This window comes from Leptinotarsa decemlineata, unplaced genomic scaffold (genome assembly GCF_025532065.1).
Source record: "Leptinotarsa decemlineata unplaced genomic scaffold, Ldec_3_MD MMD2_P_RNA_scaffold_2, whole genome shotgun sequence".
NCBI classification, from domain to species: Eukaryota; Metazoa; Arthropoda; class Insecta; order Coleoptera; family Chrysomelidae; genus Leptinotarsa; species Leptinotarsa decemlineata.
In genome coordinates, this window is record NW_027412529.1 from 26093315 (window position 1) to 26120211 (window position 26897).

The 26897-nt window shown below is 36.0% G+C and overlaps 1 protein-coding gene across 4 annotated transcripts in view; it reads left to right on the forward strand.

The window, feature by feature from the left end:
• Positions 1–8994, forward strand: part of LOC111507188 (uncharacterized) — a 211557-nt gene extending 202563 nt beyond the window's left edge. For 3 of the 4 annotated variants that reach the window (XM_074186442.1, XM_074186437.1, XM_074186429.1), the window contains 7 exons: positions 3960–4370; positions 4429–4527; positions 4621–4698; positions 4778–4858; positions 4922–4996; positions 5062–5136; positions 8789–8994. In XM_074186442.1, coding sequence (XP_074042543.1) covers positions 3960–4370; positions 4429–4527; positions 4621–4698; positions 4778–4858; positions 4922–4996; positions 5062–5136; positions 8789–8841 — 872 coding nt within the window. In that variant the 3' untranslated portion in view covers positions 8842–8994. Of the gene's footprint in view, positions 1–3959; positions 4371–4428; positions 4528–4620; positions 4699–4777; positions 4859–4921; positions 4997–5061; positions 5137–8497; positions 8760–8788 lie in introns of those variants that run through there. The other variant, XM_074186447.1, reaches the window with a different exon arrangement.
• The last annotated feature ends 17903 nt before the right edge of the window (positions 8995–26897 follow it).

The window sequence follows — 26897 nt, forward strand, 5'->3', positions numbered from 1 at the left end:
ACAAAATGTTGGAACTACTACGTCAACAGGCATGGACTGAAATCTATGAAGAGAAAGAACCAGAAACGAGTATGAATAAATTCATTTCCACATTTAAAGAAATAATATCTCAATCAACCACATGCATAAAAGTGCAATGGTCGAAGAAAAAAAAGCCTTGGATTACAAGGGGTTTAATCACATCTATAAAAAAGCGTGATAAATTATTTATCAAACACGTTAAAAATCAACGTAATGAAGACTAAAAAAAAGAATATATTGATTATAGAAATAAGATAAATAGTCTCCGAAAAAAAATAAAAACTGATTACTTTAAAAACCAAATAAATAATAACCAAAACTCCTCAAAAAATCTTTGGAAAATAGTTAATGATTTTACAAACAATTATAATAATAAAAATAGCATACTTAAAATACAGTCAGACATAAAGGGCGAACTTATTGAATTGAAAGATATTTGTAATGAATTCAATGATTACTTTGCGGAAGTAGGACCAAAATTAGCTGCAAAAATACCTTATGAAAAAATCGAAAAAGGGGAAGTAAGACTTCCAAATTCTATGTATATGTCCAACACCGACCCAAATGAAGTTAGAGAAATCATAAGTAACTTGAGAGATGAAAAATCACCTAGTCTAGACGATATTTCGAATGAAATACTAAAAACATCATCTGAGTTCATTTCTAAGCCAATTTCACATATATTCAATGTAGCTATAGAGCAAGGCGTGTTTCCAAAACATCTGAAAGAGGCCAAGATTATTCCAGTCTACAAAACAGGGAAGAAAACAAATGTTTCATATTATCGGCTCTTGTCAATATTATCCTCTATTTCGAAAATATTTGAAAAAATAATTAAAAAACGATTGATCTCATATCTGAATAAAAAAACATTTTGTCAAAATATCAGTACGGATTTCAAGAACATAGATCAACCGAGGATGCTATAGCAGATGTAACATCCATTATAAGGCTATAGATGAAAAAAAAGTTTGCTAGGTGTACTACTTGATTTGGCAAAGGCATTTGACACCGTGAGCCATGCACTTTTGTTCAGCAAGCTTGAAAATCTGGGTGTAAGTGGTAATGTTAATAAACTTTTCAGTAGTTTTCTTGAAGATCGTACCCAAAGAGTCCAGATAAATGGCGAACTGAGTGAAAAAAGAAATGTATCTTGTGGTGTGCCTCAATGAACCGTCTTAGGTCCTTTCTTATTCCTTGTATATCTGAATTCATTATTTTCTCAACAATCTTGTGGGAAGATAGTTTCATTTGCTGATGACACTGATATAATATATACCGCAAATGGATGGGAAGAAGTTATAAATATTGCTGAACGTGATCTGAAATCATCAACTAAGTGTTTTAGAGCAAATCTGCTCACAATCAACGTTGAAAAAACTAAAGTACTTCCGTTCACTTCGTATGAGTCATGAGTTTATAATTATGTCTAATATACTATTGTGTCAATTATATATTCAGTACTTTCACTCAACAATTTGTAAATAGTTTTGAATATTTTTCTCTGTTATTTTTTCTGCCGATTTTTTTTTCTCGTTTTTTTGCATTACATATGTGTATGTGTGTATATGGGTACATATATGTGTATATGTATTGTGTATACATGTATATATAGTTCTTTTTTTTGGCCCAAGATGAAAAACAAAGGTTGCATCTTTTGGTGCAACCAACTGATCTTCAGCCTTTCCCGTTTATTCAATGTATCATTATGGGAATAAAGACCTATTTATTATTATTATTTTTATTATTATTATTTACCAGAATATATAAATATAAACAGCAACTCCAAAAATGTCACTTTAGTTAAATCAGCAAAATACTTAGGTATTCACATAGATAGCTTTCTGAGATGGAATATTCAAGTGCATAACTTGAAAAATAAATTGAGAGGACTTCTATACAGGTTTCGCCAGCTACGAAATATACTAACCCTTAACAAATTGAAAATATTATACTACGCATTTGTAGAATCTCTTCTACAATACGGTGTAATTGGTTGGGGTGGTATTAATGCTACTGCACTCGATCCACTAGAAAAAATACAGAAGTGTATTTTAAAAATTATATATAACAAAAGCTCTCTATGGGGAATTAAAAATTTTAGATTCAAGGCAACTTGAAAAACTTACCCCACAATCGAATAACACGAGCTCAAAACTCTGCAGCAGTGTACATACCAAGAGCAAAAAAAACAATTGGTCAAAGATGCTTTACCTATATTGGAGCTAAACTCCTGAATCATGTTCCTGTCTCAGTTAAAACACTTAATAATATTGGTCTGATGAAGAAACGCATTAAAAAATGGATTCTTGAACAAAGTAGACAATTTGTCAAAAACATTGTAGACCCAGCAAATTGATTCATTTCTTATTTACTCATTTATTTATCTTATTTCTTTTCTTCATGATTATTTTCAATTTCCTCTTATAAGCTTACTCATAAGACGAAAAAAAAACAATTGTTGCCACAGACAGGTTCCACGTGAACCTAAGTGGCAATCGTTTTTTATTTGCACATTCTTATGCTTTTCAATATTCAATGTAATACTTCTAAGAAGATTTGGCAAGTAAATATTATTATTAGTATTATTATTATTATTATATGTTTAATTGTTTGATGTGTAACTATAATCATCTTGAATCACTATCCAAACTAATTTCAATATTTTCCCATTTCTCAAATCTAAGTTCAACATTAAAATCAAATAATAACGAAAATTATTTTAAACATCACTGAGTCCAACCTCAATGACACTGTAAGTACATAATTTTCAACTGTTTCAATTAGTCTTATGTTCTATTATTGTAGTTTTCCCTGAGGATGACAGTATACATTGTCGAAATGATTGAAATATATTGTTGAAAGGCTACACTTTCTCAATTGCTGCTTACCCAAATATTTACCCGTTTAATTCCTAACTGGTCAGCAAAGACTATCTTCTTTATATATATATATATATATATATATATATATATATATATATCAGAGATAAAATGTCAAACTTTTTTCCCGTCACAGAAAAAACAATTTGAAATACAAAAATCTTTTTTTTTTCTGAAAAAAATCAACACATGGGTTTAAAATAATATTCTGAACAACTTTTTTTCGATATCAGTGCGAAGCCAGACTGTAGGCGTCACGATGATATTTCGCATGCTATATAATATAGATAATGTACAGCTGATTTAATGTACAGCTAATGGAGGTCCAAAATTATAACCAGAAATTATTTTGTTGCATCTGAAAATAACTGAAAAGAGTTAGATCACCAATAAGTTTGAAATTTGATATTGAAGATATTAGTTTTTTTCAATTTGATCCGGTGTGATGAAGAGTCGTGAACAATGAATTATCAAATTATCGAAGAATCTGAGTTCCACAGGTTATTTTTCTCCCACGATAATCGATTGTGAATCTCGTGAAAATGGATATTTTCAACACTTCAATTTATGAGATAGTTGTAGAGAATTTTATATATATAGTTATCAATACATTTTTTTAATTGGAAATGGGATATTTCTTAAGAAAGATTAGGTTTTGAGAAGGAACTTGGCTTTCTACTTCTTCATCATCATACAGAAAATGAAAAACCTTTGAAAAAAAGGCAGAAACAAACATGTATAGATCATACATAGATAGAAATGGAAAGAAGTGGAATTGATACAATTATCATTTTCAGAAAAGAATATGAAATTTCACTTACATAAAAAACTATCGATTTCTGGGTGTACTTCGAAATTTCGAGCTAAAACGCCATTTTCAACTCTTCATCAGCCCCTTTCTGGGTAATTTTGAAAAAAAGCACTCAGTCCTTGCAGATGATTTATTATGGAAAACTAAAAGAATTTTTTTTAATAAAATATTCTCACTATCGGTGAATGGTGCCATGCATTCCCTACCTATTAATTTTCTCTATTGTACTTCACATTTTTCCTTAGATGATTCGAAAGATTCCAAGATAATGTTTCAAGAAAAGGAAATCGAAAAATTGAAACAAACTATAAAAACTCTCGAAGAAGAAAAGAGTATGGAAATCGAAAACTTAAAAAAAATAACAAAAAAACTCAAAGAAGAAGTAGTTAAGGACATGGAAGCATTGAAAAATAGTACGGAAAACCTCAAAGAAGAGAAAGTAATGGAAATGAAAATATTGAAAAATTCCATAAAAATTCTTAAAGAAGAGAAGGGTAAGCAAATCAAAACCTTGAAAAATAACATGAAAACCCTCAAAGAACAGAACGAAAGGGAAATCAAAACATTGAAAAATAATATAAAAACCCTAGAAGGAGAGAAGGACAAGGAAATCGAAACACTGAGAAATGTCATAAAAACTCTCGAAGGAGAAAAGAGTAAGAGTATTAAAATAAAATGTTCTTTTCATCAATTATTGATTATTTTTGATTTCAGATGACATGGTAATGAATGAAAGATCAAATGAGTCTCTATATCAATCTGAAATAGAAAGTTTGAAAGGTGTTATGAAGGAACTTGAAGAAAAAAAAGCAGGTAATGAAACTCTATACTTATTTTCAATTTACAACTCTTGCTGTTTCTAACGATTACCAAGTAATGAAATTTGATTTTGAATTTCTATTTTAGTTGAAAATCTTCAATTGGAATTTTATAAGGAACAAATCCAGATGTTGACACGTGAAAAAGAAACTCGTCAGAAGAATGGTAATCAATATTTGTTTTTAAGATGTTTTTGAGATAAAAGTGACGTTCAATAACTTATTTCTAAATCATTTGAAAATAGATTCGCATTTGAGGAGATCGCGGCAAGAAATAGAGAGATTGAATGATGTCATCAAGAGTCTTGAAGAGACAGAGAAGAAAGGTACCTATTGATCATCTTTTTCCATATTGTTATAGTCGTAAAATTCGCTATATTTTATTTCAGAATCACTAGAACATATATGGCAAATGGAACAATTGAAAGAGACCATAGAATCTTTCGAAAATAAAAAAAGAAAAGGTATTGATGATTTAGTTCATCTCCAAACATGAAATAATTATTCAGATCATTATATTTTATTTCAGAGATATCATCGTATGTGGCGGAAATCGAAAAATTGAAAATATTACTGAAAACGGTCATAGAAAAATTGGAAGAAGGTAACTCTAATAAATATCATTAAAAAAAACTGGAAAACACGCTTTCAAAGAGTTAGAAATATTTTTTTAAATAAGCTTAATACAGTAACGATCGAAAAATACTAGTATTATTGTGAAAAAAACGTAGGCGCTAGGAATACAAAAAATATGGCACAAAGCGCCTACGCCTTTTTCACAATAATACTAGCATTTTTCGATCGTTATTGTTCTAAGCTCATTTAAAAAAATATTCTCTACTATTTAGTTCGATGTTCTTCGAAAGCGTTTTTTAGTTTTTTTTAAACTATATTTATTTTTTACTTTTCAGTATCATAAGCTATGATAGCTTGTTTTTTAGTTTTTTAACTATATTTATTACTTTCATTTTATTTTGAACAACCTATCAAAGAGGTTACGGACAGCGCCATCCGCCCGCGAATAGATCAAGCATTAATGTGGATAATTCTGTCAATACCGATCCTGAGCTGGAGAGTTACAAACAAACAAGCATATATACAAGTGTATATTGTATATATATATATATATTTATATATATATATATATATATATATATATATATATATATATATATATATATATATATATATATATATATATATATATATATATATCTATGTTAACTCGAAGATTCTCACGGATAAAGTATGATGAGCTGTTTTCTCGGGTTTCGCTCCATGTTCTGTGTATTTTCTCCCCATAAGGATTATTTTCACAACGTTTCGGCAAAGTCTCATTTGCCATCTTCTGGTGATGTCTAGTTGAAAAAACCAGACATCACCAGAAGATGGCAAATGAGACTTTGCCGAAACGTTGTGAAAATAATCCTTATGGGGAGAAAATACACAGAACACGGAGCGAAACCCGAGAAAACAGCTCATCATATATATATATATATATATATATATATATATATATATATATATATATATATATATATTATATATATATATATATATATATATATATATATATATATAATTCATGAGTGGAAAATGCAATTTTTCGTTGTGGTCATTACAGACCACAGTAATACTATACTTTCTTTATAACGAGATTGATAATGAGAGAAATACCAATAAATTTCGTAACAAGAAGCATGCTAAAAAGCATTGAATGATATTTCAAAAGGTTAAAAAAATGTAGCATAAGAGATACTTGAACCCATTACTTAAATGAAACATCAACACTCAAGTCTATCGTTCTAACAGCTACTTCACGAAGCAACTTACACATCGAAGTGATCTCAAGTTACTTATGTGATGGAATCTGCCGAAACTTGATGAACATCCATAACGTATTCAAGAAACACTTTCTTATGAGATTTTCACTGAACAATTTCACAAAAACGCAATACGTGTTTCGCTATACGATAGCTCCTTCAGGCATATCTTACTCAACAAAAAATAATATAGATACGTCTGAAGGAGCTATCTGCTAACGGAACACATGTTGCGTTTTTGTAAAACTGTTTAGTGGGAATCTCAAAATAGACTGTTTTCAGAATTGAGTTATTCAGGTTCTTCTCAATTCTCATTTCATTATTTAGTGACTAATTTTAAAAATGTTCAATTTTTGCCACATTATAAATTTTTGGTGCGGTACACTCTATTTCACTTCCCAAGATATTTCAGCATAATCTCGTTGATATCAATTACTGATTAAGTTTAATATCTGGAAATATTCGAATATTTCATCAATTTAAGTCTTGATTGGTGTTACTTCTTTGTCATGCCACGTAACATAAAGGGTGTTCATTCAACGCCATCTTAACATCTGAAAGATATAATGAAGGTACTTGATATTGTTATTGTAATCATTGCTTTGAACATTGGAAAATAGTAATGACAAATACACTATCGTATTTAAAGATTCAAAGTTTGGGAGGCCCAAGGGAAACAGCACCCTGTGAAACACATATATCGAGAACCCATTAAAATTTGCAAAGAAAGAACGCTAGAATGTTTCAAAGATCTATGCTAGTATGTACGCTGTTTATCTAAAAAATAAGGTGAATTTTCATTATTCTCAAAAAATATTATTCATTAATTTCTATTTTGTCCCCTTCAAAGTAGTCTCCCTCAGCATCTTGGCTCTCTTCTCCTTTTCCAGTGGGACGACTCGACTTTGGTTTCGATGTCATAACGGTATACCCATGATTCGTCAACACTTATGACCCTTTCTAGCAAATCTGTATCGCCGTTGACGTCATTCAACAATTCCTGAGCGATGCTCATGCGACGGATTTTTGGTCAAAATTCAGCAATTTTGGAACGAACTTCACTGCCACACGATTCATATTCCAAATTACCGAAAAAATTTCATGGCACGAGCCAACCGTTATGCCGACAACCTCATCAACTTCTCTAATAGTGATTCGACGATTCTCCATAACAATTTTCTTCACTTTCTCAACATTTCCACCGGTTGTTGATGTGCTGGGGCGTCCAGATCGTGAACGTTTTTCTGGCTTAAAGTACGATCACCGTATGCCACTGTCAACATTTCAAGTACTTAGTTCAATTTTTTTTGCTAAAAATTTGATGCAAATCACCATTTTTTTTCGATTGCATAAAATCGCCGAACAAGCAAAACACTTCTACCTTTTATGCCTCTCACCAACACACTAAACATGCTAAATAGCTGAAACTGTGAACCTATGTGCGAGACAAGTGTACCAACATGAAAAAAAATTAAAAACGTGAATCTAAACATTACTCTGAGAAATTTGAACATTCACCTTATTTTTTGAACAGTCCATTCTCTATAACGTTGTTTTCCAGATCCCCATGCGTCATCTTAGAGTTCACTAATTACCGGTATAAGTGTATAAAATCTGTCGATCGAGCACAATTCAATAAATTCGTGTGAATTTCATTTCGAGAAAAGCTTCACTTGATCGTATTCAAAATCTTGAGAGCGATTACACATTAATATGCTTTCGTTTACTGCATTTATTATCTTCAAAAATCATGAATTTCTCCAAATTGTTTTTAGGTAATAGTAGTCCGAATCCTAAAATTCCACTTTTTCTGTAACTGAATCTATACCTACTTTATTGTCGAAATTTAAAAAAATAATTTTCAGACATCGCTGTTATGAGTACTTTTATAATATCATAATTCAGTAGTGAAACCTAGGAAAATAACCTGGTATTTACTGGCTGATTTCTTGTTTTTTATATTTCCATGTATGAGGAGTGGCTAAAAAGTTAATTTGCTGGTGTTCTGCGAGACAAACAGTCGTTTAACATTCTCCACTACACTTCAACCAGTTTTTAAAGTTATTATCAATCAAATATAGGATATCTGTGTCAGAACATCCACCCTACCCATCAGATCTAGTTTCGTGTAATTTTTAATAGTTCCAGAAAGTGAAGAAAACACTGTTTCATAGAGTGAAAGCTATGAATTAAACAGCGACCAAGACTATGAACATGCCTTCGAAAAATTACCTAAAGCACTATTTTGAACAGTGGAAAATAAGAATGGACAAGTGTAGGGGAGTATGAGGGAGATAAGGAGTTATAAAAAAATAAAAAGGGTTGCATTGAAGGTACTATTATTTTTAGCCATACCTCGTATGCTCGTATGAAAATTTTGATTTTCTGGAATCGATGTTTCAAAATAATTCTGAATTGTTTTTATTTTTCAAGGTCAAAAAAGTGAATTGGTGGTTATTTCTAGTGACGAACCTGGCCTCGTTTGATTCTTATGAAGAAGACAAAAATCAAAATTTGTGTGTGATTGTATGTTTTCAACTTCAAAATTGTTTTATTATCAATTTTGACAATGTTATGAATATTTATTACAGTATTATATGTGCATTTTATGAAAAAAAATATACAGTTTGAACGGTAAATGTTGAATTTTATTGAAACGTATCTATCCTCCCAGATTTCAGCTCATCATTTTTCACATTATAGTGAATTAATAGAACTCATGGAATTGTTTCCAGTAGTCAATAATATTAATAGTAGAGGAGACCGTAGGAGATCGACCTTCACCCATCAGATAACTTGAGACATATGTTTTGTCAAATATAATTAATTAAAAAACATGCCTAAGTATTATATAACTTGCCTATCGAAAAGTTTACATAGTTATTTTTATTTGAATCAATTTTAATCAATTTTTTTCACCACCTTCGCTCTTTTCATAACCGAATGAATATCATCCCAACTGATATTTTTAACACACTACTCTCATCCCCTTTTTTTTGTATCAGATGGAGTAGTAGAAAGCCAAAAACTTTCTTTACCAAAAAATTAATCACTCCTAAAAATATAACCCCTTCAATTCAAATAAAATTCCTCTTGGCTGGGATTAAATCAAATAGGTGAATTAATGTCATTACGATGTCATCGATGACATAAGCAGATCAAGCTTATTCCGTGACATTCAAAATCGTAATTCATGGATGAAGTGTGTGCATTTTCTATAACGTTATCCAATTTGGTACTGAAGAGCCTTAGGGCAAGTGTCATAAGGCGAAAAATCGGTGTATACCAGTGAGGGTGACAGTGTTCTATGTGAGTACAATTTATTACCATTCATTCAGAGTAGAACTCATGTGAATGATATCTGATTCTTATTCCACAACAAATGTTTGAAATACAAACTGAGTAGAGAAAAGTATCTTCTGTATAATTCAGTGTTCATATAGAAGTATTTGTTTCGAAAGAATTATTTTCTTTCGTGTAATTCAATGTTTATATGAAAGTAGCTGTTTCAGGAGGACTTTCTTTCAGTTTGTGTCTGGAAGTTACTTCTTTGCATGATCTACACATATAGAGTTTCAAATTGATTACTTCCTTCCTTTCTTTGGAAGATTCTCTCATCCCCTTTTTTTTGTATCAGATGGAGTAGTAGAAAGCCAAAAACTTTCTTTCCCAAAAAATTAATCACTCCTAAAATATAACCCCTTCAATTCAAATAAGATTCCTCTTGGCTGGGATTAAATCAAATAGGTGAATGAATGTCATTACGATGTCATCGATGACATAAGTAGATCAAGTTTATTCCGTGACATTCAAAATCGTAATTCATGAATGAAGAGTGTGTATTTTCTATAATGTTATCCAATTATTTGTTTCGGAAAAATTATTTTCTTTCGTGTAATTCAATGTTCATATGAAAGTAGCTGTTTCAGGACAACTTTCTTTCAGTTTGTGTCTGAAAGTTACTTCTTTGCATGATCTACACATTCATCTATAGAGTTTCAAATTGATTACTTCCTTCCTTTCTTTGGAAGATTCTCTCATATCCTTTTTTTATTTATTTATAACACCCTCTCTTAACAAAATATCCTGGCAATTACTCAGCTTCAAGTTACAGTTTACAAAATATTACAAGTATTTTAACAATGAAAAATATCTTGAAAAAAAAAACAACATGCTTATTTTAATTTACTTTACTTTCCCTATACCCATTAGATCCATGAATGTATAATGTTTATTCGCACAAAGTGACTTAGTAAATATATCTACCGGCATAGAAGAAGTTTGTAAATAATTGAGTTCAATTTTGTTATTCATAACGCATTCTCTAGTAAAATGATGGCGTACATCAATATGTTTCGTACGTTTGTGAAACATCGGATTAGAAGCCAATTTTAAAGAACTTTGATTGTCACTATACAAGCACAACGGTTTATCATATATACCTAGTTTTGACATCAAGTTTTTCAAATAAATTGCTTCTTTACAAGCCTCTGCAAGAGCCATATACTCTGCCTCTGTACTAGACATAGCAACTGTTCTTTGCTGTCGTGACTCATAACTAATTACAGAGCCTGACAGCTCAAAACAATATCCTGTATGAGACCTTCTGTCAATGTTAAAAGATGCCCAGTCGGCATCAACAAAACCATGTAAATCACTGATATTTTTTCTGAAAATTAAACCAAAATGTTTAGTTTTTTGCAAATATCGTAACAATCTTTTCAAATGTTTCCAATGTGTTTCATTATAACATGAGTTATATTGGCTCAGAAAGCTAACACTATAAGAGATATCTGGCCTTGTGAGAACTGAAAGATACATCAGTGATCCAACTAACTGTTGATAAGGATAAGTCTTACTACAATTGTCATTAACAGCCTTTTCTAATTTCAAGTTTACTTCCATTGGAGTATCTGAAGTTTTACAATTGATCATATTGATTTTTTTTTAAATATTATCAATAAATTGCTCTTGGTCCAACGTAATACAATCCTTTTGAACATTTACATTCATGCCAAGGCAATTTTTTATTTGACCCAAATCCTCATCTCTCCTCATCTCTTTGTAAATGTTGTCACAGTTATAAAAGACAAAAAAGTCATCGACAAATATAGCTACATAAACTTTTACATTATCATGACATTTCATATTTAGATTTCCTGAAACCTAAGTTTAACAAATCGGATTCCACTTTTATGTACCAAGCCCTAGCTGACTGTTTCAGCCCATGTATGGCCTTTTTCAACCTCAAAACTTTATTATCACAATTTTTGAAATCTGAATTTTCTGGTATTTCCATAAATACACATTCATCTATATTGCCATTGAGGAAAGCTGTTGGTACATCTAAGTGGTTCATTTTTAGGTCTAGTTGAACACTTACTTGAATAACACACTTGAATAACACAAAACTGGTGAAAATGTTTCATTATAGTCCATACCTTGGATCTGAGTGAAGCCCTTAGCTACAAGTCGGGCTCTGTAGCGCACTATACTACTGTTTTCACCCTTTTTCTTCAAAACCCACTTGTTTTTCACTATTGTGCACTCCCTTGGCCTATCCACTAACTCCCACGCATCATTGTCCTTGAAAGATTTCAGCTCTTCTTGCATAGCATTACACCAATGCTCTTTTTCAGACCCTGTGAGAGCGTGCTGTAGAGATATTTGTTCACTAGTAAAGTCTTCAACACTCATATTGGAAAAACCATATCTCTCTGGTGCACGACGAACTCGCTTCTCTGTTTGAACGACAGCATCACTTTGAGTGGTGACCATACTGTCATCAGTTGTTGAGCACTCACTATATTCTTCATCTTGATCACTTGAGGACTCACTTGCAACATAAGTCGGGTCTTCTTTGATTGATCTCTCATTATCTTCAATGCTTGTTAAACTTTCCTCCTTACTTGCATTCTTTTCTATAATTTTGTCTGGCTCCCTCTCTTCAACCATAACTTCTATTGTGTCTTTTGTATCACTTTCCATGACTACAACATCCCGTGCCACATTAATTTTATTTGTTTTTGGATCATATAATCTGTAGCCTTTGGAATTTTCTGAATATCCAACCAGTTGTAAAATTTGAGATGTTTTGTCCCATTTGTTACGACTCACTTTTGGAATGTGGACCATAACTGGACTTCCATACACTCTAATGTAACTTAGATCTGGTTTTCTGCCAGTCTACATCTCATATGGGGTAGTACCATTGTCCAAAACTGCTGCTGGTGATCGGTTCTTCAAATACACTGCTGTATTCACAGCCTCTGCCCACAGGTGTTTGTTGAATGAAGCATCATACAGGAGACAGCGTGCTTTTTCTACAATTGACCTATTGAATCTCTCACTCAAGCCGTTTTGTTCCGGCGTATAGGCAACTGTCTTTTGATGCATTATTCCATGTATTTTTAAGTTATTTTCCATTTCCACTGAGCAGAATTCTCCACCATTATCCGACCGCATCTTAATCTTAATCTTTTGTGACTGTTGATTTTCAACCTGCTCTTTGAACTCTCGAAAATACGTAAAAGCTTCATTCTTTTCCTTTAGGAAGTATACAAAACACATCCGGCTGTAGTCATCAACAAATAACAGTTAGTATTTGGCTAAGCCAAGTGATTTCTGCTCCATAGGGCCACACAGGTCAGTATGAACGATTTCTAGGACTCTGCTGCTCGTGCTTGTACTTGCAGTGAAAGGTAGCCTAGTTTGCTTGCCTTCACAGCAAACTACACAACTTGATTTGCTTATATCCTCCTTTTCCTGGTAAGTTATACCTTCAACTGCCCTTTTTTTCATTTTCTCAATTTGATATGACCTAATCGTCTGTGCCAAGTGTTACATGAGGTCTGTGTAGCTGCTGCTAACAGCTGCTTTGATTTTTCAATGTTTAATCTGTACACATAATTTTCCAAGCTAGCTTCACCAACACAAATATTCTGAGAATTGTAAATGTAACATCCATCTTTATTGAAGGATACTCTGTTACCATTTGCGATCATTCTGCTCACTGAAAGCAAATTTGTAGTGAGTGTTGGTATGTACAAAACATTGTTCATTTCTACTTCATGTGTGATTGTTTTCACTCACGTAGTAAGCCGAAGATCTCCGGAGCACAACACGAACTTTTGTACGATTAGCGACACTAATTTCTTTTACTTTCGTTTCGTAAGATAGTTTGTCAACATGTTCTTGTTTGACACCATGTGAGTACTAGCGACAGAGTCGACGTACCAGTCGTCTTGATTGAACTCTCGCGCAAGAAAAACTGCACCCAACACATTTGGATTTGATTTCTGTTTGTCTTTATTTAATAGGCGGCACTGGCTCTTGAAATGTCCACTCTTCTTACAATGGTAGCAACGAATTTGTTTTATCTGAAATGTATTTACATTACCACTGACAGGTGACGGAAACATTTCGTTTCTGCTACTGCCACTTTTAGTTTGCGGTTGAGCCTGTGGATGGCGTTTTTGTGCATGTGCAATAAGCGCGCCTTCTGACTTGACCTCAAAATCCGAACTCATATCTAACAATTTAGTTTTTATAGCATCAGCGCTTATCTTCAATCCTGAATGCTCTATTGCCATTATCATGGGGCTATATCTATCTGGCAGTCCTGCTAGCAACAACGAGCCTATCCATTCGTCGTTCATTTCGAATCCAGTGCCCTTCAAACGTTGAGCCGTTTCCACAAGCTGGTTAACGTAGCTAGTCATACTATCACAACTCTCCAAACGTATTGTCAAACAATGACTTCAGTTTCGCCCACAGATCTTGGACGGTGACTTCAGTCTTGATGTGGACAGATAACGACGGATCGATAGTCATTATGATCTTTGCCCTCGCCTTCCTATTTTCTGCTTCCGTTAGCTCCGTGGTACTGGTCACATCCACGCCTTCCAGAATCATGAAGTACTCGGCGGCAAACGCCCAGTCATCGTAATTCTCGCGTCCTTTTAGTTTAGGAACATTCACTGAGTAGTTACTCGACATTTTAGCACTGATAGATTTGATAGTCTATAAAAACTAATTGCTTTTGGATACTGGGCCCAGAACCTAATAAAACACGGTAATGGTTGACAACAGACTTACTTTTTTATTTTCATAGATAATGAAAGTAGGTACATAAGTTTACACTCATATATAATAGATGGCGTTACTCGGATGATATTCTGTTATAAGTTGCAAATTTATTTATGACAAAAATATCATTGTCAACCTATAAAGTTTTAGAGTTAGAGCTATTTGATAGGTGCGAGAGAGAAAGAAGAGAGTCCAAGGTTCATGTGATAGAACAGGCCTCAACATAGTAGATGCACGCTACCTGACCGTTGAATGTATCCGAGTGCGCATGCTCGTGTACAGTCGAAAATCATTAATTAGTGACAAAACGTGCTAAATAATATTAACTGGGATGTCAAAAAAGTGTTTTGGTGTGATACAAGAAGAAACTAATAGTTTTTTGTATCACACAATGAAAATTAATTTTGAACGTGCTCTTTAAAATTGGCATTGGTTCATGAAAAGAGCGAAGGTGATGAAAAAAAGTTGATCAAGATTGTTTAAGATTAATTCAAATAAAAATAGCTATGTGAACTTGTCGATAGGCAAGTTATCATAAGCATGTTGTTAATGAATTATATTCGATAAAAAAAATATGTCGATCTCTCACCGGCTCTCAAACAGAGAAACAAGAAAGTGAAGCTGGAGAATAGTATTGATAGGAAATACCCATTCCTCTTGGCTGAGAATCCTGTCAAATTATTTTCTCCTTATTTATTTACTGATCCCGAGTAGGTGTCACTTCAGTCTGAGTATCCCGACGAAAAAAAGTCGTCTTGATTTCATTCAGGTTGGAGCCTGGCTCCCTCACCTTTTCAACTGATGTAAAAAAATCAATTCCAGCTGGTCATAAACTCTTTCTGCAGTTGATTCGGTAGGATGTCTGCTGCGCCACCTGCAGAAAAAGCCCTGAAACAACTCCACAAATACATACCCCAAGGTTGAAGTCAGAATAGTGATGACATTCTGGAGAGGTGCATTACATGCCCAAGGTTAAGGTGAAAAAACCTTACCCCTTGCCTCTCATGTGGACTTTCGATTTTATAGGTACGTGTGGCAGATACCCAACGGAAAGACAACAACTACAACTAGTTGTAAAACTCTAGACATAACCAAAAGATGACAAATGAGACTTTGCCGAAACGTTGGTCCAAGTCTCCAGAAAACACTGTAGCCTCTTGGGCTCATTGCGTTCATTTTCCCATCTTCTCATGACACCCATTCTATCAGTCTCGTTCCCTGTACTAGTTCGTACAGGTTCCGAGTTGGATGTTCGTCATATTCTTCTTGACGTAATTTTGTACATTTATATATTGCCTGCCTCCTGTTATTCAGTGCCTCACATTCGCATAAGATATGTAGAGCTGTTTCTATACCTTCGTTGCATAATCTGCAGCTGAGGTCTCCGTTGTACAGCCCCATTTTATTCAGGTGTTCTCTAAGCGGACAATGACCGGTTAGTAACTCTGTAATTATTCTGAGCCAATCCCCACTATATTGAAGTAGTTCTTCGGTTCTTTTCTCGGACGGTTCCCTAATGAAGGTTGTTACGGTTTGGATGGTCCACCCCGTAACTTCAAAAAACTAAATTGGTCCGATAAGCCGATCGCGTTCGCTCGCAGCTCATCCAAGTGGAGAATTCGTTCCTTGAAAAGAAAAGGAAAAAAAGTGAACAGCTGATCTGGGTTTTGATGAACAAGTTCTCTTCTGGTCGTGTGTATGTGTTGGTATTTCGAAATTGTACCTTTTTCTCTATTGTGCAATAAGATTTGAAGTGATGTAACTCACTTACTTGACTTACAAGAATAAGGAAGGGCACTAAAGTGAGAACTCGAGTAAGAACGTAATGATGGAGTAGAATGTGGCTTATTATAGTTAGTTGAGTGCTTCAAAGTTGAGAAGGAATTGGTTTTCATAGTTGTCTCTGCTCCTGGTTGTGGTAGAGTCTAATATCTGTGGGGAGAAGCATTTCAAAGCGATATTAGAAAGAGCGTTTCGCCAATAATATTCACTACAGGGCGGATAAAATACTGTATAAGCAATTGTGCCTTTTCCTTTGTTACTTATTTTGGATACGAGAGGTTTTGTGGACGTAAGGACCCTAAAAAGGTAACTCAATACGTATTCAAGAGCAACTGGTGAGTGACTTTATTTTTTTGGGCACTTTATAGGGTTCCAGTGAGGGGGCCACTATTCCTGATTGAACTTGATGTGGAAGTTAATAAAGCACCCAGTTGCTTCTACATGCAATATTGCTGTCTTGGTCAAGTGAAATCGGTAGCTCTCAACTTAATTTCCCGTCTGAATTCTCCGGAGAAAACCGTAGAACTTGTAGTTGTTAGGAATGCTGATTTAATTCAAATGCCAAGTTTTGAAATGGCCTTCCAGGTTTTTTGAATTATTGGTCATAACTATTTCATTTCAGCCCTCTGGTTCGGTAATTTAAAAAAAAATTGTTTTGTTCCAAAAGTAACGTGTAAGCGACTACGTGACGTCACTGCGGCGCGTTAGCTGAGTTTGTTTTGCCTTTTTTTTTTGTTGTGAGTATATACATATTAGATGTTTAGGGGTACTCCTTTCTTTTGTGTGAATTGATTATTTGGTAATTTGTACCGATATGCATAACCTGTCTATTTTGTGATATAATTGTTAATCAACTTTATATCGTTCCGATTTGTCTGTTCATACCCAGTTATTCTGGGCAGTCTACTAGTTAAGACTGGCTCATTGATAACTAGTGGCGCCCATTTTTGAATCAACTCAGAAAAATCAAATAAAATTAATCTCGTGGACCCATCCCAACCGACACTTGAGCTTGGGTACGAGTTCACGCACCTCAGCTATAGGACAGATGAATAAGGGTACCTAATATTATTTGAGTAGTGCGTAACACAATTTTAGCGCCTGAACGTGGGGCTCGAAATGAGTTGAGAAGCTACAGGTTTTATCTTAAATACTTATAGGTCATATAATAAAAAAATATATACAGTGCGAGTCTCTAACATGGAACAAAATCACTAAATCAAAGGTGTTGTTTCTTTCGGAAATATGCTCGGACACGTCGATTAGTATTTCAAAGTGCCCCTATTTTCATGCAAAAAAAATATACAGTGTATCTTTAATATGAGATATGCCTTCATCAATAACTTTTTCAACGACAACCCTGTTTTTTTAATGACTTTTATTAAAGGGTTCAACAAGGTGCACATGCCTGCCAAATTTCAATTTTTTACTCTTTGTCCTTTTAAAGGTATTCAAAAAACATTATCTAAATCAAAAAATGAATTCAATTCAATATTATTCCTTCAATAAATGCTCAGAATGTCAAGGATACCTGACAGTGACATTCTCATGAAAAAATTATCAAAAAAAATAAGGAGAGTAGTATCGCATTCCAATCATATTTGTACACAAAAAGTGTTAGTCGTTTCACAGTTTGTTGTTCGCCATTAGTGAAAAGCCGTACTTAACTGAAACACATAAAATTGAAATTCTAATGATGATTGGCTACGGAGATAGGGCAAGAACACAAAATGAAGTTACTCATTTATCCAGAGAGAAGTATCCTGATTCACCACCCATATTGCGAAGTACCGTAATCAAGATCGAAAAACAGTTCCGGGAAAATATGCATTTGAGAAAAACAAATAATCATCGTCGGAGTGCGCTCAGTGAAGAGGTCAAAATAAATATTCTCCCTTTGTCGAAGAAAATCCCCATGTCCCCACTAGGCAGATAGCTAGGGAACTCCAAATTATCCAGTCTTCAGTGGCAAGAGTTCTTAAAGCTGAAAAATTTCATCCATATAAAATAACAATCCTCCAGGAACTCAGCGAAGATGATCCAGATAGAAGACTCCAATTTGGACTCCAATTTCCTGTGTACTACACAGGAATGTTGTACAAAAAGAAAAAGTTCTGACGAATCAACGTTTATGTTGAATGGTTGTGGTGAATCGTCAAAATTGTTGTTATTGGGCAGACAGAAACCCACACTGTATGAGCGAAGGCCACACTCAACATCCAGAAAAAGTCAATGTTTGGGCAGGGATTGTTGGTGATGGAGTTATAGGACCGATTTTCTTACAAGAAAATCTTACTGGAGCAAGATATTTAGAATTCTTGCAGGAGAACCTAGTTCCGAATTTGGCTATTTTGTTCCTCTGTCCTATAGAAGCTGACGTCTCGAATAGAAACATCTGGTTTCAACAGGACGGCGTGCCTCCTCATTTTGCAAGACCTGTCCGTGAGTACCTGAATGATGTATTTCCAGGCAGATGGATTGGCAGAAGAGAACCCTATGAATGGCCACCTAGGGCTCAGAATGGATGTCAATAATCTTTCGAAGGATGAGGTGAAGTATGAATTGCTTGTTAGAGGGTTCTCAGGCTTCAGGCGGAAACTGTTACATCTGTGCGACGTCAGTTACAAGAAATCATCAGAACAGAAACATTTGGGGATATTGTTACAGATGTTGGCTACAACCCGGTTCCGTTAAATGAAATCGAAATTATTACAAAAAAAACGGAAAGTTTAGAACAATTCGTAGATAGTTGGCGTAATAGTGGTAAGGAAAAAGGGGATGAAGTTGTTCATACGAAACTAAAACATTCGTTTGGTAGAGTACAACGACTCAAATTAGAAGATAAGCCTGAGAATAGAGTTCTTTGTAGCGCTGTTTCAAACATAATGGCTCGACTTGAAGCCATAGAGGTGGACGCCGATAAAATACAACTAGCACTTCAGATGGAGTTTTTGGCTCGTAGCAGGGGTAATGCACTCTCGCAACTACCTAGTGAACCTTCTAACTCTAGCATTAATACTATCATAACTAATATTCACAAACATCAATTTGAACCTAGGAAATGGAAAGTGCACTTCACTGGCAAAGGAGGTCTTAGTGTATCTGCTTTTTTGGAGATTGTTGAAGAGGAGAGGCGAGCTAGCAATATCTCCGTGGCGAACTTCTGACTTGTGTTAGCGATCTTTCACAGGGTGTCGCAGCCATTTTGAAAGTTTATTAAAGGAACAATTTCAACCCTATAACTATGAACAAGAACTGTGGGCCGAGATCAAAAGTAGAACGCAGGGTCCAGAGGAGCGTGTAGGTATATATTTTGCTGTTATGGATAACCTGTTCAAACGCCTACCTACGATACCTACAGAAGATCAAAGGCTAAACATTTTACAGCAAAATATACCCCCCTATTTCATTCATAATCTTGTTCTTGCCTCATATAGTACCGTTGAAGAATTATTGAAATTCTGTAAGAAATTGGAGGTGAATCACGATATGGCGGGTAAATCTGAACCTCCTCCCACTCAACGAGATAATTCACTTGAGCTTATCGGGGTAATTCTTGTATTAGTATCCCTGATCCTTGGAGGTTGATGGCTGTGAAGCATTGGAGTAAGTGTTGGAATTGTTTAGAAGAAGGACATCGGTTATCAACCTGTTCTAAAAGTAGAATGAGGGGATTTTGTTTTAGCTGCGGACGAGATGGCATCATAAAAGATCAGTGCCCAAGGTGTTCGGGAAACGGTCATGACGACGAAACTACCGGACGTCGCTTTACAGGCCAATCTCGGTAGATCTACCATGGCCAGTTTGGATGAACACGGTTAAAACCGCTTTTCAAAAACCTAGAGTAGACTACCTTTCAAGTGAAGAATCTAGAGATCCACGACCGTATGCAGAAGTATATATTTTTGGAGTTCGGTTTGTGTGTTTGTTGGATTCGGGTGCATCCCAGACAGTTATAGGCCGGCAGGGTTGGCAAAAACTGCAACAAATGGGCATAATGAATTTGACTAACAAAACATCCGTTTCGGTCTTGGTGGCAAATGGAGCTTCATGTAAGGCTATCGGCATGGTGAGTCTACCTATTGACTTGCAGGGTGAAGTGAAGGTCATCAACTGTCTAGTCGTACCAGAGGTGAATATTGGTATCATTTTAGGCATTGATTTTTGAAAATCTATGGGAGTCGTTCCATCCTTCTCTTCAGGATGTTGGGAGTTTGAGCAGTCCGGGTTGCATGGTATTTTAACGAAGGAATTATTATCTCCAGATCAGAAGGACCTCTTGAATCAGTTAGTTAAGGAAAGTTTTGAGAAAATGGGTACCGAGTTAGGTTGCGCTAAGGGGGTGGAACATAAAATAGACACTAGAGATCACACTCCGATTAGACAACGGTACTATGCGATATCTCCGTACATGCAGAAGATCATGTATGATGAATTGGATCGTATGTTAGGGTTAGGACTAGTTCAGCCATCGTCTTCGGCTTGGTCATCACCGGTAGTATTGGTAAAGAAGCCGGATAATAAGTATAGATTCAGTGTGGATTACAGGGCCCTAAATAAAGTAACTAAGAGGGGCGCTTATGCAATTCCGTATATTTCAATATTAGATTGTCTTCGAGATAGTAAATTTTTGTTATCAATAGATCTCAAGAGGGCATATTGGCAGATGAAGGTTGAGAAAACTAGTAGGGACAAAACTGCCTTTATTGTTCCGGGGCGTGGCTAATACAAATTTACCAGAATGCCATTTGGGCTGCACAATGCGCCTGCAACGTGGCAGAGATTTGCGGAAAATACTAAAATACTCTAGGGTATGATTTGGAACCCTTCTGTTTCATTTACTTGGACGATATTATCATCGCCACCCCTGACTTTGAGACACATGCTAATGTGTTGCGGAAAGTATTTGAGAGGTTGATTAATGCAGGGCTAACGCTAAACCAGAAAAAGTGTGAATTTGTAAAACCTCAACTGAAATATTTAGGTTATGTGGTTGACCAAAATGGTTTGAGAGTAGACCCGGAAAAGGTTGAGGCGGTTGTCAATTTCTTAACCCCTTCTAAGGTAAAAGAAGTGCGTCGGTTCCTCGGACTCACTTCATGGTACCGAAGGTTTGTTCGAAATTTGTCAGCGAGAGTGGCTCCATTAACAGATCTAACTCAGAAATATAAACGGTTCATATGGAATGAAGAAACTGAGGCAGCTTTCACCGACCTTAAAAATGTTTGGTAACAGCACCTATACTAACTTGTCCCGACTTCGATCGTCCCTTTATTGTCCAGACCGATGCCAGTCATAAGGCTTTGGGTGCCGTATTAATTCAGGAGTTTGAGGAAGGACAGAAAGTTATTGCTTATGCCAGCAGGACTTTGAACTCTTGCGAAACCAAGTACTGTGCAACAGAGCTGGAATGCTTGGCTGTCATCTGGGCAATAAAAAAGTTTCGCTGGTATTTGAAGGGGGTCCATTTTCAGGTTGTTAGCGACCACGCCAGTCTCAAGTGGCTAGCTAACTTGAAAGAACCATCTGGGAGGCTTGGACGTTGGTATTGCAACTCCAAAGCCTACGATTTTGAAGTGGTGCATAGGAAGGGTAAATATTATCAAGTCCCATATGCGTTATCGCGAGTAGTTACTCAGATCTGATCGATGTTAACACTAGGGATCTCGATCCATGGTATTGGCGGCAGCTGGAAAATGTTGAGAACACACCTGATCGGTATCCATTATGGAAAATCGAAGCAGGTAAGCTCTTTAAGTATGTGTCAAGGAGAGGATCTAACTAAGAGGAGACTTTTGAATGGAAACTAGTGGTTCCTAGGACAAAGAGAGGAGAGGTACTCATTGAGTGTCACGATGACGTTACGGCTGGGCACTGTTCGAAGTTGCGAAGTTTGTCAAGCTCAGAAACCAGAGCAGAGGGCTCCAGCTGGTATTATTGGCACAAGGAAGGTGACACGACCTTGGCAAGTTGTGTGCACTGACTTCATGGGGCCGTTTCCGTTAACTTCTCACAGAAATAGGTTTTTGTTAGTTGTAGCCGATGTCTTCACGAAATATTCCTTATTATTTCCTCTAAAGACAGCTACGATGACTGTTATTCAACGCCATATTGAAAATGACGTTTTTATGGTCTACGGGGTTCCCGAATATCTGCTGTGCGATAATGGTAGACAATATGTAGGTGAATCATTCAGAAGTATGGTTTAGGGATACAACTGTACTATGATTCTCAACCCTCTCTATCATCCGCAGAGTAATCCTACCGAGAGGATAGATCGGGTACTCAAAACTATGATCAGATCCTACGTAGGAGACAATCATCGGAATTGGGACCTACACTTGCCTAAGCTAGGTTTCGCCTTTCGGACCGCAGTCTATGAGGTTACAGGCTATACACCGGCTTATCTCAATTTTGGGAGGGAGTTGAATCTCCCAGGGAAAGATCCACATGGCAGGTTCACTGGCATTTGAAGTCGATGAAAGGAGTGCTTTAGCCAAGCATGTTGAAGAATTAGAAGGCGTTCGCAATGATGTGAAACATAGATTAAATTCGGCTTATAAGAAAAGCGCGATCAGGTATAATTTGCGAAGAAGACCTGTGACATTTGGTAGGGGAGACACGGTTATGGTAAGAAATCATGTTTTATCGGTTGCAGGTAACTATTTTGATGCCAAATTGGCACCCAAGTTTATCAAGGCTAGGATTCGTCGGAAAATATCGAACAATGTATACACATTAGAATCCGTTCATGATCAGAAACTATTGGGCGATTTTCATGTAGGTATGTGATATGAAGCCGTTCATTGAGAGAAAGTAATGACTCTGAACCTGGGGACGGGGCTTTATAATACCCTCGCGGTCAGACGCTGCCTTAATGCCCTCTAGTAAAGTATTTGTCAAATTAAACTACTTTGAAGTTCGTATCAGATCTGATGAGGTATTGGTTTACTGTATGATTGTAATGTGAGTGATTGTCCTAGCTTGGTACCTGGGTAAGTTGAAAGAGAAATAATTCGAGCAAATTAGCTTCTAGTTTTCATATAGGTAGGTTATAGGTGTATATAACGAGGAATTTTTAATAGAGTTTTTATTCTAATCAGAATATTTTCGGTAATTTATAGTAACTTGCTGCTTGATGAATAATTGAGGACCATACATTTGTGTTGGTGTAGTTGCACAATGGTGCTTAACTGTGTAACTCAGAAGGTCTTGATTTCTTGTCGAAACCTTAACAGGGAGATACCTCATACCAGGAGTATGATCAGGATAATTGTCCTGTACACAGTTAAAGATAGTTGAATTATCGGCTGGGCATAACTGGTGAATTTCATGGAAATTTCTGGAACTAAGAGGGTAGTGTTACGGTTTGGATGGTCCACCCCGTAACTTCAAAAAAGTAAATTGGTCCGATAAGCCGATCGCCGTTCGCTCACAGCTCGTCCAAGTGGAGAATTCGTTTCTTGAAAAGAAAAGGAAAAAAAAGCGAACAGCTGATCTGGGTTTTGATAAACAAGTTCTCTTCTGGTCGTGTGTATGTGTTGGTATTTCGGTTGTTTTTCTCTATTGTGCAATAAGATTTGAAGTAATGTAACTTATCTACTTGACTTACAAGAATAGGGAAGGACACTAAAGTGAGAACTCGAGTAGGAACGTTATGTAGGAGTAGAATGTGGCTCTATAGTTAGTTGAGTGCTTCAAAGTTGAGAAGGAATTGGCTGAATTCTCCGGAGAATACCGTAGAACTTGTAGTTGTTAGGAATGCTGTTTCAATTCAGATGGCAAGTTTTGAAATGGCCTTCCAGGTGCATTGAATTATTGGTCAATACTATTTTATTCAAGCCCTCTGGTTCGGCAATTTGAGCAAGGACAATACAAATAAAATAGGAAAAGTTAAAATAAGATTTCACTTGAAATAAGAGCAATAGGAATTTTGAAGAGAATTTCTAAGACGTTCTTCTTCAAAAAAAAATTATTATATGTTTTGTTCCTAAGGTAACGTGTGAGCGACAATGTGACGTCACTACGCCGCGTTAGCTGAGTTTGTTTTGCCTTTTTTTGTTGTTAGTAAATACATATTAGATGTTTAGGGGTACTCCTTTCTTTTGTGTGAGTTGATTATTCAGTAATTTGTACCGATATGCATAACTTGTCTATTTTTGTAATATAATTGTTAATCAACTTTATATCGTTCCGATTTGTCTGTTCATACCCAGTCATTTTGGGCAGTCTACTAGTTAAGACTGGCTTATTGATAACTAGTGGTGCCCATTTAAATCAACTCAGAAAAATCAAATAAAATAAGTTCGTGGACCCACCCCAACCGACACTTGGGCTTGGGTACGAGTTCACGCACCTCAGCTATTGAATGAATAAGGGATGAATAAGGGTACCTAATATTATTTAAGTAGTGTGTAACAAGGTTTTACTGTGTTTGTTGCCAGGTACTTTTGTCCAGTACTCTGTGTGCTTCTTATTGGTCCATGTCCTAATCTGGTTTCGTACCAATGATTTTGGTACCTCCAGATCTGGTTCAGGATCTATATATGAAGTTGATGGTCCGTGTCTAGCGCATTCATCAGCTTCATCATTACCTGTGATTCCTGAATGCCCTGGCACCCAGTACAAAGTTTGTTTCTGTTTGCAAGTTCATTCAGTACCAGAGCAGTTTTGATGTCACCTTCGGGTTTGTCAGAGCCCTTAGTGCGCTCTTGCTGTCTGTTAAAATATTGATCCGCTCATTTCTTTGAGGTCTCAATTTAATAAGCATTGCACACTGCAAGATAGCATACACTTCCACCTGAAAGACGGATGTGTATAGTCCTAGCAGATATCTGTAGTTTAAATTTTTATCTGCTCGGTATATTTCAGATCCCGTTCCATATTTGGTCTTCGACCCATCTGTATACCAGGTGTTTTTTCCAAACATGTTTTCGGGATGACTTATGGTCTTCCACTCTTCACGGCTTATGATTCTGGCCGTGAAGTTTGTGTTAAAGGTGTACTTCGGTGTCATGTGATCCGTGCACATATTCAATATGTACTTCTCCACTTGTTCCGAAATTTCTGTTCGGTCCGATCTTTTGTAGTTCGGTGAGTTTTCCAGTCTGAATTGGCCCATCCTGGCCTCCCCCATCATCACAAAATGTGAAGGAGGTAGATTCAGAAGTGTCTCCAATGCAGCTGTTGGGGTAGTTCTCATTGCTTCCGTCATTCCAAATATGCAAGACTTTGCACCTTGCCTAGTTTGTTGATAGCGGTCGCCTGCTTCGTCTTTGGCCACCAGACCAGAGATGCGTATGTTATCATGGATTTAACCACCATCATATGTAGCCAATATACCACGTCTGGTTTTAGCCACCATGTTTTTCTATATGTGCGTCTGGCGAGCATCAGAGCTACCTCCGCTTTCCTTTTCATCCTGTTCAAGTGTTCATTCCAGGTCAGTTTGGAATCTAGAATTACTCCCAGGTATTTCTTCACCTCGAAGTTTTAGAGGTCCGAGGCCCTGGACTGATGTGACTAAGTCGTTTGCATAGCCCAGTGCTTTATACTCATTGTGGTCCAGGAGACATAATAGATCGTCCATTACAAGGTTCCATAACAGAGGGGATAAAACCCTCCCATGAGGACAATCCCTTGGTACCCGTACCACGACTGTTTCCCCCATAATGGTTGTATATACCAATCTTCCCCTAAGCATGCAGTCCATCCACCTACAGCTTGTCTTGTCGATTCCCCTTCTCCTCGACGCCTGGATGATTGATACTAACGACGTATTGTCAAATGCGCCCTCAATGTCCAAGAAAGCAGCTAAAAGTACTTTCTTGTTTCTGTAAGTATGTTCTACTTTTTCTGTTACACGACATAGAGCCGTTTCTGTTGGCATACCTGACCTGTATGCATATTGGTATGTATGTAATGGTCTGATAGCCAGTGATACGTCCCTGATATGCCTGTCAAGTGGTTTTTTTATCATTTTCAACGCAAATGACATGATACTGATTGGTCCCGAGGCCTTCGCCGAGTCCTGTTCGATTTTACCAGATTTCGGAATGAAGGTGGCCCTGATCAGTCTCCAACTTGCCCTGAGAATTACACACAATTTTTTGAAAAGAACTTCCGGTCCCTTTTGAAGCATTACTGGGTATATGTCATCAGGTCCAGGTGACTTATAGGGTTGAAATGAGTTTAGAGCCCATTCAATTTTTTCCATATCTATCACCTTTGTCATTTGCCAGTCATCCTTGGATGCCCTTTCAGAAGTCTCCAGTTCTGAATTCGCCCAGGACTCTGGTGTAAGATTTGTAATTTCTGACCCGGGAAGGTTTACCCGGAAAAGCTAGACTAGTCTAGTTGGAAAACTCCAGACATCACCAGAAGATGGCAAATATATATATATTCTGATTTTCCTTTATTTTGAGTAGTTCAATATTAAATTCTACAAACAAGATTTGAAGCTTTATATCTTCTATTAATTATCTGCGAGCGCTTTCGACAGTTGGTAGTACTGTCACCTTCTGGCACTCCTCAAACTGAACTGGTCATCCTGTTGTCTGTCTCTTTATACGGTCAGAGCGTCTTAACTCAGGTATTTCAGGTACTTTAAGTACATTTGCCTGTACCTTCCTCATCAAAAAAAAGATAGGATCTTTCATATAAAGAAATTTCA